Here is a 16,861-nt window from a genome sequence, read left to right as displayed (position 1 = left end):
TTTGGAGATGTTCCACAGTGAGAACTGGGAATCATTGTTTTAGATCAGGAGTGTGTTGCTTGCAGCTACTTACATATATTTATCTAAATAGGTTGCTTACTGCTATTTTACATATAAAGTTGTTCACATATCTATGCCTATGTTACAAATAATACTAAAATTTAATGGCTTTAACAATAATCTATTATTGGTTCTGTTGGTTGACTGGGCATAGCTGGGCTTTGCTTGAGTCCCTCATGCAGCTGAAATTAACTATGGCTAGGGCTGCAGGCATCTGGAGGCCTGATTGGGCTGAAAGACACTACAGTAGTATTTTCACTCTCATGTGTGGTGCCGGGGCTGGGATTGGCTGGAACACCTGCGGGGTGGCTGGGTGGCCACGTGGCCATTCCATGTGGCTATCTTGGGCTTCTCTATAAGCATAGATCTTGGGGTGGTCGAGCTTCTTACGTGGAAGTGGCACCCTCCATCCCAGGAAGACTCAGGCTTTCCTCTTAACAACCCAACCACAGATAACCCTCAGCATCACTTCTGTTGCATTTTAGTAATCAAAAGTGAGACCAGATTCCAAGAGAAGAGACTAAAAAAGAGTGTGAATATCGGAGGCATGGCATTGGGGCACACTACACATTATGTACGCAATGTGACTTTAAATATCTACTCACAAAATCCCAGAGGTGGGGAGTGAGGGAGATTAATTTTGAGCTGCTACTGTTTTGAGGATTTATTCTTTTCTTCCACTGCAAATAGGGTTGACCTGAGACAACTTTGTAAAGATGACTGCCCGATACTGTGTTTTCACATCAAAGACAGTTTTACTTGTAAATCAGTCTAAAACAATACTGCTATTTTTAAAAAAATCTTTTAGCACAAAAAAGATAGGTTTCTGTTTTTAGGGGAAATGAAGTGATCTCAAATGCTTTTTAAAAAAATACAGTTTTACTTTGTACCAAACTTGAAATACATAGGAAAAATTGGCATCATGATGGATATCCCAGCTTGTGTCTTCAGTCTGTTGGTGCAAAAGGTTTATTAGTAGTTGATATAAGCCCTTTAGGTATGTAAGATCCACTTTGTACAAGGGCTGCGTTGAAGCCATGCAAACTCTCTAATGATTGAGTCTGGGTCTTAGTACTCGGCACCAACTTTTTCCAAAAGGATCTTTGACAAATATGGGTTGCTATCCTGACTTTTTAAAACAAAGTTAATGAATTAAAGTCATTATCAACTCCCGAAGACTTTAAAGAAATGCTATTTTTCCATTCTAATCACAGGTGTTATTGCTCTTATATGCCTTAATTCTTTGCTTAAGAATTAGTTATTCATAGGTTCTTCTTGTCAGCTGCCTCAAATAATCCTGGTCTCCTGTTTTTGCAGATAATTTTGGAGTGGCCTGGAACTACAGTGTAAACAGTTCTATAAAGGACTCGTCAAGCCTTCCACTGTGCTAAGAAGCTCATCAGCTGGGGCTGCTGCATTTCCCCTCTGCTGGCAGCTAAAACTTTCCTGCTTGTGAAGTCATGGTGGGTCAGGATAATAATGTGGATGGAGGGGAATAAAAGGATGAAAAGCTTACTGCTGGGTAAGCAGGTTCTACAGTGCTTTCCCATTTTCCTTCCTCCAGATGAATGTAAATGTGCCTGCTTTTCTGATAACTAATTATCTTTCATTATGGGGCTGTGATGTTTGATGATAGGTATTAGCGTGGATGGGAAGGGTTAAGGACCATGATTTAAGGTAATAAGACCAGATGGCTTTGAATCACAGAGAATGTGTATTCTTTCAAAATATGTTGGTTTATTCTGTAAGAAAATTTCAAAAGAGCAATTCTCTTGCATGATATCATTCAGCTATATGGATCAAATTGTGCTTGCTTTAATTACTTCTTATTGGTCCTAGTACAGATAGCCTTTGTTTCTTTTACTAACTGGATATTTAATGAAGCCTCCTGTTGGAACAGATTTCTTAATACACAGTGCCTGTGAGCTTTTGTTCTGAATATTGCAGTGTTTGAGAGGCCACAGTGAGCTGATAATTTTAACTCTCTTCACAGTCATGCTATCAGGTGCCTAGGAAATGCTTTCTCCTACTTGGTTAGATCTTCTTTTCTGATATGTTTGCCGATGCAGACCAAGCAACTGCAAAAAAAAAAAAAAAAAAGCCCAGATGCAAACACAGCTGCAGGGATGTGAGTGAATTCTGCCAGGATGCCACCAACAAAATGGTGCAGGCGTGCACTTTCATGGCACGGCCCCTCTGCGTGAGTTTTTTATTTTTTTACTGCATGAAATTTTTGATAGGAAGAGTGGTGGGAGGGCGTTTTATAACATATTTGAAAAATAATGCATTAGTTATACTATTTAGAAGAAACTGTTTAAGTAAAAATACTTCAGTTCCAACCAAATGAATTACATACTCTATCGCTTGGTAAGTACTTTCAATGTGATCTTGACTCAAGGATGAAATAACTATTATTGAATTATTCAGACATACATGGCTTCACCACAAGCACACTGTCATTTTTATTTTTCACTTTTTAAAGCCAGAAGTAACACCCTCCTGCCGTGTTCTGAACAGATGGGCACTGGGATGTTCCAAAGGCTTTTTTCCTGAAACTTGAGGTTCACTCCTACGTGGGAACCAACTGTAACTGGGGTGGGTTGGCTTGTTTTTAATAATAACTACAATGAAAAGGGAGAATTTTTAAAGAGATGATGATATCTGTTGATTTCTCCGTTTACAGCTGAGCTAGATGACTAGACTAATTTTCATTATTTCTGAGAAGGTATTTATTCTATTTCTTTGATTCAGATAAAGCCATGACATTTTCTTTTGTTACTATGCATCATAAATTCTTTTGATAGGTTATATATAGCTATCGACTGCTGGGCACCCGGAGGGATATGGGTCCAGGAGCTGGAGTAGTTACTTCTGAACCACTGCTTTGGATGTCTTTTGAATTATCACTTTCTGTGAACTATTCCTATTCCTATTTTTGTTGATGCAGAATAGAGGAAGAGAGGAAAAGTGGACCAATTTTACTAATGAGTGATAAAAGGACTTCAGTGTTGCTGATAGATTTTTCATTGGTAGGAAGAGAACACTTACATGTGCATGCACACACGTGCACTCCTCTGCTGGAAGGAAAAGCTGTGTCTCTTGTGTGACCTCGCTCCCTAACTTTAGTTCCCTATAGCTTTGCTCTGTGTAGGAAAGTCCTCTAGAACTGACAAGGAAGCTACATTCCTATTGTGCCACAAGTCTCTTGTTGTCACAGTTTATATTATGGCCCAGGAAGAACCAGAAGCTATTAATTCCACTTAAGGAAGGCTCACATGCACTGGACCCCGGTCCCGGAACACAACTCAGCCTCCAAAGCTCTTATTCCCACCAGGGGAGGAATGACAGAAGCATAGCTGGCCCGGGATAGGTGCAGACCACTTGCCTTATCCTGTTTGCTTACTTTGCTGTCTCTTATACTACATTCTAAGTTCACGATCGATCATAAGAGGTTTTTGCTTATTTTATTCGCTGCTCTGTTGCCTGCGCCAAGGACAGCCTTGGGCACTTATTAGCCCTTAATCTACACTTGTTGAATTGAATGAATGCCCACTATTTACTCAGCATTCCCCACATAAGCTATCACAGACCTTAAGGTAGTCCTAGATATCATAGGGGCCTTATCTGTCTGTGATATTATTTTTAGATAAAGGCTTTCAAGTAAAATTGTTATAAAATATAATATATAAAAATTCCCTTTAACCTCACATATTCTCATTTTAAGTGCTGCAGTTAAAATCATAGCCTTTTGATCTATGACATCTCTAGGCCTGGTGGAGTGTCAGTTTTAGTTAACATTATGATAAAAACATAGTTTAAGTGCTACAGAGCAGAGACAATTTCTAAAGTGGTGGCAAAGTCCAATCTTTCTTTCAGTATCATTTTTCTACTTTACAAAGCCACACAAACAGGAAAGGAAGACATCTCAGGATGGGAAAAGTTGAGCAGAAAAGAGATAACAGTAAGCCAGAGGCTGCTGTTTTTATTAGGGCCTGTGTATAAGGTCGGTCCTTGGCTGGGGTCTGAGAACTTGGCACTTGACCAGCTCCTTAACTTATAAAAATGGCAAACACTGCGGATCATGCCGAGAACTTGCTTTTCTTCTCTGAGTTGAGTCTGGAATTAGGACTGTTGCTGGGCGGAGGGTGCCAGCCACTAATAAGACCTTGGGTGCTAAGTCTCTTCCCAAGGCAGAGACATTATGTATACTTTACTGAATTTTTGACTGCTGGAGAAAGGAGCAGTCATGTGTCTCCTCACTGGAGGGAGAGGGCATCGAAAGCCTATGCATGGATTTCTTCACAAACTGCTGTGTCTTTTTCTCTCATTGATCCTGTCATGTATACTTTAACTACAATAAACCTTAGCTATGAATACCTGAAAGTGTGCGTGGTCTTGGGGATCCCCAAAGTATATACAGTAGCCAGCTCTAGGGCTCCTCAGGGCTGGCAAGGTGTGTCTGGTGACTGAGTCAGTTAACTCAGGGCCCAAAATGTGTGCTGAGGATGCAGAAACACAGAGGGGAAGCCAGAACAAACCTCCCTCTGAGCTAGAGGCTTCATTCCAGTCTCACGGTGGGGTCTTTCCCTTGGTGGTCTGGCCAAGTCCATGCGGAGGACTTATTTGCCTACGCATAGGGCCTACAGCACTAAGAGCAGGCCGAGTAGCATACTTTGTTGCTCCTCCTAGGGAATGAAAGGTAAGAGCAAGCACTTGCCTCAGTGTCTGGACATCAGATCAGAGCTGTGGAAGCCCCTGTCTCAGGCTTTCTCAGGGCCAGGTAGCTCACAAGCAGTTCTTGTCCTTCAGGCTCTTGGAAGGAAGAGGCAATGGGCTCAGCCTTAACTCTCCCATTCCACCAAAAGGTCTCTGCTCGCACTGTGGCTTAAAAACACCCTAGCTTTTGACCCTCATGAAAGGGAACCATCTAGAAAGGAATGTGGGAGACAATCTCTCTCTCTCTCCTCCCTCTTTTTCTCCTCTGTTTTTTGTATGTGGTGCTGTAGGGGCAGATAGTGCGCAGGATAGCGAGGAGGACGCGGATTCTCTCTCTACAGACCCACATTCCCTCATTTTCTCCTGCCTTCAGTTAACTCAGTGGGCACAAACCAGTATCAAGGTCACCTTGAGTGTGGTTGTCTCCTCGACACTGCTGTTAGTTTGACACATCCATCAGGGCCGTTAAAAGGTAAACTGAGGCATGTTAAATATTTTAAGAGTTTGAGCAAAAATCAATCTGAATTGGGCAGCATCCAATCTAGCAGATAGAAAGGAACTCTAAAGAGCTGTACAGAAAAAGACTTTTACAGGAAGAAGGGAGCAGGGACAAAAGTGATACTAGGCAAAAAAGCGGATTGGTTATTGCAAAGTTACTTTCCTTTAGGGGATGACAGGTGCCTCTCAGGCAGATGACCCAACTAGTGCTGATCGTAAGATTCCTGATTGGCTTAAGGTTCCATTTCTGGGAGAGATGAAACTGTAATGAAGTCTTGGTTTGGTGCTATGGGCCTTAGCATAACTGACTCCATTTGGGGCCTGTTGTCTTATTTTTAACAAGGGTTATCTGAGGATATTAATGACCCTCAGATCTTGCCAGCTGTGTTCAAATTCATCAGTTAACATGAGGCATCCTATGGAATAGCATAATCCGAGTAATATGGAGCCAGCAACAGAAAATTCTACACATTTCTAAGTACTGCTTTTGCTACATTCTACATATTTTGATATGTGGTATTTTTGTTATTGGTTAGTTCCAAATGTCTTATAATTTACATTATAATTTCTTTTGTGACCTAAGAGTTATTTAGAGGAATGTTTATTTTCAAACACTTCAAGCTTTTCTAACTACCTTTTTCATATTGAGTTAACTTAATTACATCGTGATTAGAGAAAATAATCTGTATGATCCAGTCCTTTGAAAAGTTGCTGGGACTTGCTTTATGGCTCAATATATGGTTCATCTTTTTAAAAGTTCTGTGAGATTTTTAAAAGATTGTGAATTCTCTAGTTGTTGGGTGCAGAATTCATTCTATATATGTCCACTAGCTAAAACATGTTAATTATGTTTAAATCTCATATTGTCTATTTTTGGTTTCCTTGAAATATCAGTTACTAAGAGAAAAATGTTAAAATTTTCTCAGTATGGTGTTAGATATATCGATTTCTCCTTGCTGTCTAATATTATTTAGATGCATGTAAATTAAGAATAATTTTAGTTACCTAGTTATTTGAACTTTTTATCAGTATTATTTTTATTTCTAGTAATGCTTTTTGCTTGAATTTTTTGTCTAATGTTAACATTTATTTATTCCAGCTTTCTTTTGTTAATAGTCCATACACATTTTCTCTCATCTTGTTACTTTCAACTTTTCTGCATCCTATGCGTCCTGAATAACGTATTTGATAATGGAGAAAATAAAGTAGGTTAAATATTGATAAGAGAGTCAGGAGGCTATAAAGGAAGTGGGGCCTCTGTAGCCTATGGGTCTTGTGCCTCAGGTCTTAGAGCTATTAAGTTGTTAAACCTGTTGCTAAACTCACCTTAAAAATATCCTGGAGCCATAAACATCCTGGAACAACTGCTATGTGAACACATATGAACTTTACTTCCTTCCTCCTAGTTTTCACCTGTCTCATTTTCATATTGGAACTAACCAATCACTGTTAACCTAGCCAGCGATCCTTCGTTTGCATGAAAGAATTACATTTTGTGATTTTTAAAAAATCTTTATAAACCCTGCCTTCTTTGTTCTTCTCAGAGCACAGTGTGGTTGCTACCTGAATCTGCGTCTTTCAGATTGCAATCTTTTTGCTCATATAAATGCTTCTTGTTCTTTATTATAGCCTGAACCTCTCCATTGTTTAACAAGTATATAACTGGATTGTTTTTTAAATGCCTTCTGATGATACCAAAAACAGGAACAATAATTCTTATTCGAATGGTAAAATGGACTTGATCAAAATTTTAAAACATCTCTCTTCAAAAGAGACCATTAGAAATATAGAAAAACATGTCACAGACTGGGAAAAAAAAAATTTTCAAAAACATTTATCTTATAAAGAACTTATACTTATACCTAGACTATATAAAGGACTTTTGTAACTCAACAGTAAATAACCTAATTAAAATAATTGGCAAAAATGCGCCAGAATTAGTCATTAGGGAAAAGCCAATGAAAACCACAATGAGATATCATTACATCCTCACTAAACTGGCTAAAATCAAAAAAGAATGACAATTCAAAGGGTTGGTGAGGATAAGGAGAAACTGGAACCCTCAGGCATTGCTGGTGGAAATGTGACATGATAAACCTACTTTGGAAAACAGTTTTTTATAAACCTAAACTTGTACTTTCCAAATGACCCAGCATTCCTACTCCTAAGTATCTACCCAAGAGAAATGGAAAGGTATGCCCGTAGAAATATATGTATGTGAATGTTCATATAAGCATTATTCATAATAACCTTAAACTGGAAACAATCTAACTATTCATTAACTAATGAATAGGTAAGCAAATGTGGTACATCCATCTAAGGGAATGCTACTCAGCAATTAAAAGAAAGAAAGTACTGCTATGTTTGTGGAAAATTTTTATAATGCTAAGTGAAAGAGCCAGACACATAAGACTACGCATTGTGTGATTCCATTTACTATACCAAATGTCTGGAAAAGATAAAACTATAGAGATAGAAAGCAAATCATTGGTTGCTGCAGGCTGGAGGTGGGAGTGGAGATTGATTGCAAGCAGTCATAAAGAAATTTTTGGAGTGACAGAAGTATTACGAAACTGGATTGTGGTGATGTTTGCACAACTATAAATTTACTGAAATTCATTGAAATCTACACTTAAAATGGATGAATTAATGGTATGTAAAGTAGATGTGAAGAAAGCTATGAAACATTTAAAAAAAACAAGTTCATAGTTTTGTCTTTTTAACTGGAGCATTAAGTCCATTTACTCTTTTTATAATTATAAATATATTTAAACTTTTTTCTATCATTTACGTCCTGCCTTTTCTATGTATCTTTCCCCCCTCCTTTCTTGCCTTTCTACAGATTGTTTTTTTTCCTAATTTTATATTTCTGCCTCTGTTAACCTGGAAGTGATAATGCTACTGCTTTTTTGTAATGATTAATGTAGGAATGTCAACATGCATACTTACAAATCAAAGTCTAGAGTTAATAGTTTTGCCCTTTTCTTGAATGACACAAAGAATTTAGAACACATTAATTATAATAATTCCCTGCAATTTTTAACCATTAAGACATTTTAATTATTTTTTATAGTCAGTATTTAATTATATATATAATTATAAAAAATTTTTTGTAATGAAAAGTGACATAGTGGTTAAGAACATGGTTTCTAGAGCCAAAATGCTTTATTTTTTAGATTGCTTTATATTTCTGCTTTACAAATAGAGAAACTGAGGCAGAAGGATACCCAGTAACATGTCTGAGGTTACATCTAGTTAATGGCGGAGGCAGGATTTGAACCCACTAAGCTCTTATATTTAAAGCCAATAGCCCTGTGGAGATGGTCTAAGAAGTCTGTTGGTGGTACAACAGATCAGAGCCCTTTTCCACTGTCAGCAAATATATGTGCAGGTTCAAATTTCTCTCACGTCTTGAGGTTCATGAAGTTCATTAGATTTCTCTGTAAAGATTAAGTTTACAGGCAAATCAGCAGGGACTTGAATTTCAGCAATATGAATACTTATACAATCAATTTCTCTGTGTTTCTTGCATGTATATTATCTTGCTATAGGAAATTGGAAAAGTCTTGCAAAGTTACATGACAAGACTTCTTCCATGTACATCCAGTTCTGTGTCTAGATTTTTTGCACCATGCTGCATTTATTCCTGGGCAGACCAAGTACAGACTTTTGCTCTATAAAGCAAAACACTAAATTTCCCCCAATATAGTCATTTATATGTCAGAGAACCTCAGGAGAGATTGTATGCTGGCACTGTTAATTGCTGGATCGATTTTGAAACCATCTCCAGTGGAGAGGGTCCTTTCAGAAGTGTGGCTAACAAAGAACAGTCCTCTAGGTCTTCCAGGTTTTCTACCGTCTCGATGAATCTTTCTACTGTGTCACAGGACAGCGTTTTGGAGGCATTGGCTCTGAACTTCTCCTGTAGGTCCTTCTGGCTCAGTGGCTTCCTCCAGTGACCATAGAAGGTATCGGAGCGCTCAGTGAAGGTGATATTGTCCTTGAGGGTGACACTTATCTCACAGTATAGTGTGTTGAAGTTTGGGAGGTTGTCTTGAGGATGCTCAGTCTCCACCTTACCAAGCAACTCTCTCACCTGTGGCCTGCTGATCTGGCATTTGTGAAATGATGGGACAGTGATGTTACCATCGAGTAGCATGGCACAGGCCACATACTGAAAGGAGTGACGGGCTTCATGCTCTGAGTCTGGGAAGGGCCTGTTTACATACTGGACATCTGGAATTCTGAGCACAATTCTTTCAATGTGGTCAATGGGAAGCAGGACTCCGTCTGTTACAAGGTGCTTTCTCACAGATGCAGTTGCATCTGCCACCCAGTGGGTAGCCAAATGTGCAGGGAAACGCTTGAAGGCCACATCCTGCTGGTCCAGCAGCCAAGTGTAGGAATTTAGGTTTGGAAGTACTTTGGGGGAGTAGTTGGCATAGAAGGCCCCAAACCCTGCCTGCATGTCCAGGATCTGCTTATTTCCTTGGAGACCCAGCATTGCCAGAAAAGCAGCTTCCATTCCATGCCTGGCAGCATTGCCGATATGAAGAGGCTTAGTCTGAGTGGCAGCATTTGCCATGGGTGCTCCCGCATGAGAAACAGCAATAGCCAGAGCCTCTTGGCACTTCGTCATGCTGAGCCCTAAAATCTTGGATGCAGCAGCAGCACTACCCAAAGTTCCGACCACTGAGGGGGGATGGAATCTGAAAAGCAGAAAAAGCAAAGAGTTGAAGATTTACAAACCTTAACCATCAGGAGACAATGTAGTATAGTGATCAGGAGTTTAGAGAATGGAGTCATACTACCTAAGTTCAAATCTCAGCCCTTCTACCTATTAGCTGAGTGATCTGGGGAAAGTTATTCAACTTCTCTGTACGTGTTTTTTCTTACAGAAAATGGAGATAATAATAGTATCTACCTCGTAGTTTTGTAAGTTTTGAATGAATTCACATGCTTACAACAGTGCCTGAAATGTAGTAAGTTCTTTATAAATGAAATTGTTACAATATTGGAGAAAGGTAAAAGTTGTTGATTGCTGAAAGTCCATTTAAATAACTATAAAAATTGAGGGCCTTGTAGAAACTGTGAAAATCACTCAATATTCCAATTTACTCCTTTCCTAATAGGCTGGATCAAGTAGCAAAATAAATATTAGATTGAACCATGTAATAAAGCCAACATTTCACCATTTTTGAACAGTCAGGTTTAGGATATTCTGAATGTTATTAGTCTGAAGAATCCTAACAAAAACAAAGTAAATTCTGCTTTGATGGGATCAGGACTATCTAGAGTCCCCACGCATACCAGAATGACCTGAGTCACCTGGGATGAGGAGCCCCAGTTTATTTCACAGTCTTGTTTGCTTGATTCTCTAAACCCAAAAAAGATTTTTCATGGGGACTTCTGAAGTCACACCTCTGTATATGGGTATACGGTTTAATATATGACTGGTGAATTGACTTATCTGCTGGCACGAATATTAACATCTTCAACTGAGCCAACCTTTACATCCAAAAGCTCTTCAGAGATAACGATTGACAGATGAAGGAGAATATGGCTGTCTCTCCATGGGGGCAAATATTTCCCATACCTTTTTGGTATGTTATTGGCTTCCTTGGAGAAATTCATTAATCGGCCTTGCACTTCAATCCCAACATTGAAAGCCAGCAGCAGGTCCAGGCCAGAAAACTTTGGACTTGGGGGCAGAGCTTCTGATAAAGCCATGAGGACAGGAAGGACAGCGCCAGAAGGGTGGGTGGCAGGGTGCCATGTGTCATCAAAATCCATTGAGTGAATCTACATAAACAGACACAAACAACAACCAAAACCTAAAATATGTTTCCCTGAATGAAATGGCTTTTGGACCAAACAACCTTGTTTGATATGGGATTTTTAGATTTGATTCTCTGAAAATAAAACCTATGAAATGGTTGTGATTCTTAATCACATTTCTAGGGACTGGACACACTGTTCACCATCCAGATCAGGCAGGACCTTGCGGAGCAGCTGTGAGCCCCAAGGACTTTGGGTCTTACCCAGGTGGCCAGAGCTCTCTGCCACAGCCCCTGAAAAGATCTATGTTCCGTTTATAAACAAAGCTGTGGAATTAGGTGGCTGCTCCTCCCTCCCTCCTTCTTCCCCAACCCTTCAAACAAGTTGCACTAAAACTTTAGTGTCATTTATTCCACATAAGACCATTTATTTTTGTATCTTTTTCTTATGAAATAATTTTAAATGTATGAAGTTGCAAGAACTTTTGAACCTAGATTATATACTAAGCTATATTTTAAAATCATTATTTTCTGCTATAAAATTTTCTTCCTCTTTATTCCAGCCATTTGCTTTTTTCTTATATGAAATAGTAATAACCAGAAGTTCATTTAAAAATAGATTTTTATGTCTATTGGATGTGGCTTGTGCGTTTCTCACTGCTTACTGGACATTTACTCCTGGATGCATCATTGGGTTTGACTTTCAATATTCTGAGCTACTGTCCCCCCAAACCATAAAAATATCTCAGAAAACCCAACACGTTCATGTTCAAATTATATCTTGTAGACTGCCTTTGAAACACACAAAAAAGCATAAAGCATAAAAATTGTCTGTCAGACAAGACATGCTATTTGGTTCAAAAAATATAATCATCATATATAGCCATTGTTTCTTTCTCAATAAATAGTCATCGAATGAATGGATGGATGGATGGTTGATTACTGGATAAAAAGTGGTACTGACCACAACAAAAAACTGAGTCTGGAAATTGGGTTTTATATTTTTTGCTATATATATTCAGAGCTTAGAGTTGAGATACCTTGGGGGTGTTTTTATCTAAATCCTTCTATCTTATTTCCTCTACTTCACAATTTGTTTGGAAAGTACCAATTTACTATTAAAACATGAAAACTGAAATTACTACATAGGAGAGAGAGCAGGCCTCTCTAAATTTCAGTGATATTATCAGTAAAATATGGAAATCGGGCAATTTCTGAGATATGTCCTGGTTCTGAAAATTATTGTGATCATCTATCAGTTGAAAAGACATGGAAACATTCTTACAGCCACACCGTTAACAAAGGCAGCATATGTCGACGGCAGCCTGAGCTCTGGTCGGCCCCAAACAGTGCTGCATGTATTGGAATTGTAGATCTGGAACAGAAGAATATCAATCAGTGATACAAAGTGTGAGCACAGCACGGCATTTCAAGAGTCATTCTTCATCTTTGGAGGCATTACATGAATAGTCCTTATCTGAAACTTTGGCCCTACATCGAAGGCCTAATCATTGGATTCTTCTCTTCCTTGTAGAAGAATGTGCAACTTTCTCCGTGGATGTGAGAAGAGATGCTGTCACTCGATCCCAGACCACAATCCAGGGACTGGAGTCTGAACTTATTCTTATTTACTCCTTTTGGGTAAGTACTGGGGATGGTGGACTAACCATTTACACCAAACACATTTTTTGGCAAGTGGATGCTACATCTCCCACATACACACCCACTATCTGCTCAGAGTGCCTGCCCGGCCTTCTCTCTAGAGACTCTCAAAGTCTTTGCATGAACGAATTGTCTGGAGTAGGTGCTATTGCTTCTAAAACTCTCAGGTAAAAAGTGCTTTCAGTCATAATAGTAATAAGCCATGAGATATTACTAGTATTAAGACTAGATTTAAGATCAGACTTAAGACAGTGACTTAGTAAAGGATGTGAATGAATACTAAAACTCAGACAGCAAAGCAAAGAAAAGCGTAAAACTATATACAACAATGCTATGTACACCAAGTAGTATTCCTAAAACAAAGAGCAAGGTCGTAGAACACACACAGAGCTCTGGGTACGCTCACGGGTACACTCATGAGCAGATATTACACACTTGGTTTTATCTCTAAAGGAGACATTGAGCTTCTTACTTTACTATATTCAGTGGCTTTGCGAAACACTTCTGTACTGGTTCCCAGGAACCCAACGCCCAGAGTATCCAGAATCATCCTCTTGCTCCTCTGAATGACACGATCCGTCAGGTGTCCCACTTTCAAGCCGTGGATCACTTTGGCAAAGCTTTCTGTGACAGACTTTAAAGGAAAGAGTGTTAAGCAGCGCTACGCTCACTTCGTATGTGCATGCTTCTTTTATATGTGAGAACTTGACGTACTTTTATGTGAAGCATTTGCTAGAGGGAACCTGGTCAATCAAATTAAGTTCAATTGCTAAAAAATGATGTGTACTGAGCACCTACCATGTGTAAGAAAAAGGGGTGTGGAAATGCACAACAGCTAGTTTCTGTCCTTAGTCAAACTGAGGCAAAGGCTAGCTAGCAGATGATGACCACAGAGGATGGTGAAGGTGACAGTAGCGGGCAGCAGAGTCAGCAGGGAAGGGGGAGAGGGACGTCTCGCCCATAAAGCACAGGGTATTCAGACAGCTGGTAAGTGCCATATTAAGTATGTGCCAGGTATTGTGCTGACCTTTTAAAATACTGTATCCATTCGATACCCACAAGTCTCTAGGTAGATATTTATTATGAATCTCACTTTGTAGGTGAGGAGTCAGAGACCTAGAAAGAAGAAGTCACTAAATTACACAGCTTTTAAATGATGGAGTCAGAACAGAAACCCCTATGAGTCTAACTCCAAAACTGATGCACGGCTATTAAGCCTGTTTCTTAAAGTGTGGTCTGACAAACATGTACATCAGAAACACTTGGAGTTCTTGTTGAAAATGAACATCTGTGGTCCCCACTCCAGACTCCGAGAATTAGCCCTCCCAGCATTAGAAGCTTTGGAATTATGGCACGTGGTTCTATGTTTTCATTAAGATGTCTAGATGATCCTCAAGTTCTCTAGTGCTTTCATGTCCCACGTGGTAGCTACTCTCCACATGCGCTCTTGAGCATCTGAAATGCGACTGTCCAAACTGGGACGTATTATAGGAGTAAAATAAACACTGGATTTTGAAGATGGGTAGGCAAAAAGGAATATAAAGCATATTAATAGTTGTGAAATTCTTGATTACATACTGAAATGATAATATTTGGGATATATTGGTTAAATAAAATACATTATTATAATTAATTTAATCAGTTTCTTCTTTTTAAAACATGGCTACTAGAAAATTTAAAAGTATCCTGGAGAACCTTTCTGTTGGTGGAGAGTACCTGGGGGTGTTGATACCTGAGCTGGTTATGAAAACTTATGGGAGGGAGTCAGCCAGACGAAGGTGCCCGAGATGAGGATGGAGGTGAAAGGCAAGGGTAGCAGCGTGGGCCAAGGTTTGGAGGAGTGAGGAGTGAAATGAATGCGGCAAACTCCAACTGTAGAGCTGCATGCAGGGGACAGAGGTGAAAAGGAGAATTTGCAGGCCACAGCTGAGTCAATGGGGAGCCGAAGTGCTGTCTTAAGAAAGGTAGGGATGTGATCAGAACTGTGTTTTGCAGCCATCTCTGTAGGCAGTCGTGTAGAGAAAGAATTTGAGATGGGCAGACAAGAGACTGCTGCAGTGGCACCAGTTCCAGATGTGGCAACAGCAGTGCCATTTACCAAGACAGAGAACACAGGATGAGTTGCAGACTTTGGGGCAACAGTGATGGATGCACTGTGAACTTGTCGAATGTGAAGTATGCGTGGTCATCCTAGTGGAGAAGACCATTCTGCTTCTAACCCACAAACCACCTAATAAAAACCTGTAAGTCTATTTACATTTTATAAGCAGCAGAGTACCGTGCAATTCCTTTAAATATCAAGTTCTTCAATGCATAGACAATTATTTTGTCTTTAATATGTCTTACAAGAGAACTTTATTATGTACAGTTAAAAACATCCACTATATGCTTAGGACTTAGTACCCAACTTAGTAAATGTTGGGTTGCTTTCCTTTTCTGCTCTGATTATTACGTTATTGAGCTACTTACTTTGTCTAAGAATCAGACACATCATTTTAAAGTGTTAGCTATAGGGTGAGGGACTATTGGATTAGAGGATCTGAGGTGTCTGAAATGCTTTGATGCTAAACTCAGTGCCCAGGCAGAGATAAGAAACGGAACCAGTGCCCAGGTGAAAGTCCTTCGAGCTGGCCACTGATTGGTCCCATATTTGCAGTCTCCAGAGTATCAAGTCAGGAAAACTCTGCAATTTTCAAAAGAATGGGCTACTCTTTACGTCTCTGAAGCTTTGGCAGGAAGGTGAATCATCTGGGCGCAGAGAGGAGAACACTGGGAGAAGAGGTGCTGGCAAAGAAGTTTCTGAGTAAAATGGAGAATAACAATAACTTTGATTTTCATGGTGCTAGAAATCGGGGTAAATGTATTTAGAGGCAAAGGGATGAAAGGATGAAACACTGGTTTGATGACTGCCAAGTAAAACGTAGAGTTTCTAGCACTGGTTGGACTCCTCGTTCTAAGCAAAATTGCCTCTTTTCAACCTCTCTTCCCGCCCTCACAATTCCCACAGGTGAGAGCATTTTGTGACTGGTTGTTCATTGCTGCAGAGTTAGACCTGGCCTGGGAGAACCCTGTGGAGAGGTGTGTGGGCCTGGGAGCATGGAGACTGGAAGGTGATCCTGGTGTCCATCTACACGACCCCATAGTGCTAGTGACTTACAAAAGCCGAGCTTTCATAAAAAGTGTGGGACAAGTATGGGGATCTCCTGACAGGTCCTGAACACCACCCCACGTGTGAAGAACAATTGGCCTCTTTCTGTGCCTCGAGGAAGGGAATGAGGAAATGAACGCGCAGCTGCTCGGCTGTCTGTAGACTGGGCCCCATCTATTTCTAAAGTATTATTTTGGTCTTCTTGACTTTCTCCTGGCATTTACATATCTTTTTAGTAAAACACTGTGATTGATGTATAAATTAAGGCAAAATATGAAGTCATTTAATAAATATTTCACAAATTCCTGCTATATGTCTGGCACTTGGCTAAGCTCTCTAGAATACCAAACCAAGGGGTTACAGTTTCTTCCACAAAAAGCTTATCTTCTCCAGGGAACTAAGGATAGTAAACATAATTAGAAATGCAATCTGGCAATGTTGTAATTGACATATATGAAACTAGGAGGTTAAAATTCAATGACTTTATAATGATTCACTTTCCTCCTAATTTTATATAACAGAATCATAGCTATTATTAGTAAAACACTGATTAAAAAAAAAAAGATGCAGTTAATTAGATATAGCCCAGAGGCTATGAGAAATGGTAAAATGCCATTTTTAAAGTAGAAGCAGGTAGCTCTTAAAAAGAGAGGGCAACTGAGGAAATTAAGAAAGGAAAGGTAACCTAGAAGACCAATTTAAATAAGCCACATCAAATATAACAATACCTTGAGCTTCATGGTCTAAAGAGGAGGTTTATCTCAGGAGTAAATCCAAGGAGTAATTTGTTTGCTGTGTGACTGCATTTATACTCTTCAAACTCATTCTCTTTCATTTGTTCTAACCCTAAAATTTCCACTATTGCATCACCTCCCAACTAAACTTTTTTTAACTTCCTCCGTAACGAGTTATTTAACTCACCCTCACAGTAGAGGAAGAATTAAATAAGGCTAGGAAGTACAGTAGCAATGGTCAAATGACTTCTCACAGGCATCAGGAA

At 39.4% G+C, this 16,861-nt stretch overlaps 1 protein-coding gene across 2 annotated transcripts; it reads right to left on the bottom strand.

Annotated features, from left to right (window-relative positions):
• Positions 1–8,413: 8,413 nt before the first annotated feature.
• Positions 8,414–16,773, bottom strand: ACOD1 (aconitate decarboxylase 1). 2 transcript variants are annotated; one of them, XM_039886898.1, is made up of 5 exons: positions 16,590–16,773; positions 13,186–13,347; positions 12,337–12,426; positions 10,871–11,076; positions 8,414–9,983 (listed from the first exon to the last, which is right to left on the bottom strand). In XM_039886898.1, exons 1-5 carry the CDS (start codon positions 16,599–16,601, stop codon positions 9,005–9,007), a joined length of 1,449 nt encoding a protein of 482 aa, XP_039742832.1. In that variant the 5' UTR covers positions 16,602–16,773; the 3' UTR covers positions 8,414–9,004. The 2 variants fall into 2 exon arrangements, with proteins under 2 accessions (XP_039742832.1, XP_039742833.1); XM_039886899.1 differs by lacking the exon at positions 16,590–16,773 and having other exon boundaries at positions 12,345–12,426; positions 13,186–13,325.
• Positions 16,774–16,861: the final 88 nt, after the last annotated feature.

The sequence above is a fragment of the Pteropus medius genome, unplaced genomic scaffold (assembly GCF_902729225.1).
Source record: "Pteropus medius unplaced genomic scaffold, Ma_sr-lr_union100, whole genome shotgun sequence".
NCBI lineage: Eukaryota > Metazoa > Chordata > Mammalia > Chiroptera > Pteropodidae > Pteropus > Pteropus medius.
Note: the sequence above shows the minus strand (reverse complement) of the source record. Positions and strands in the feature narration are given on the sequence as shown.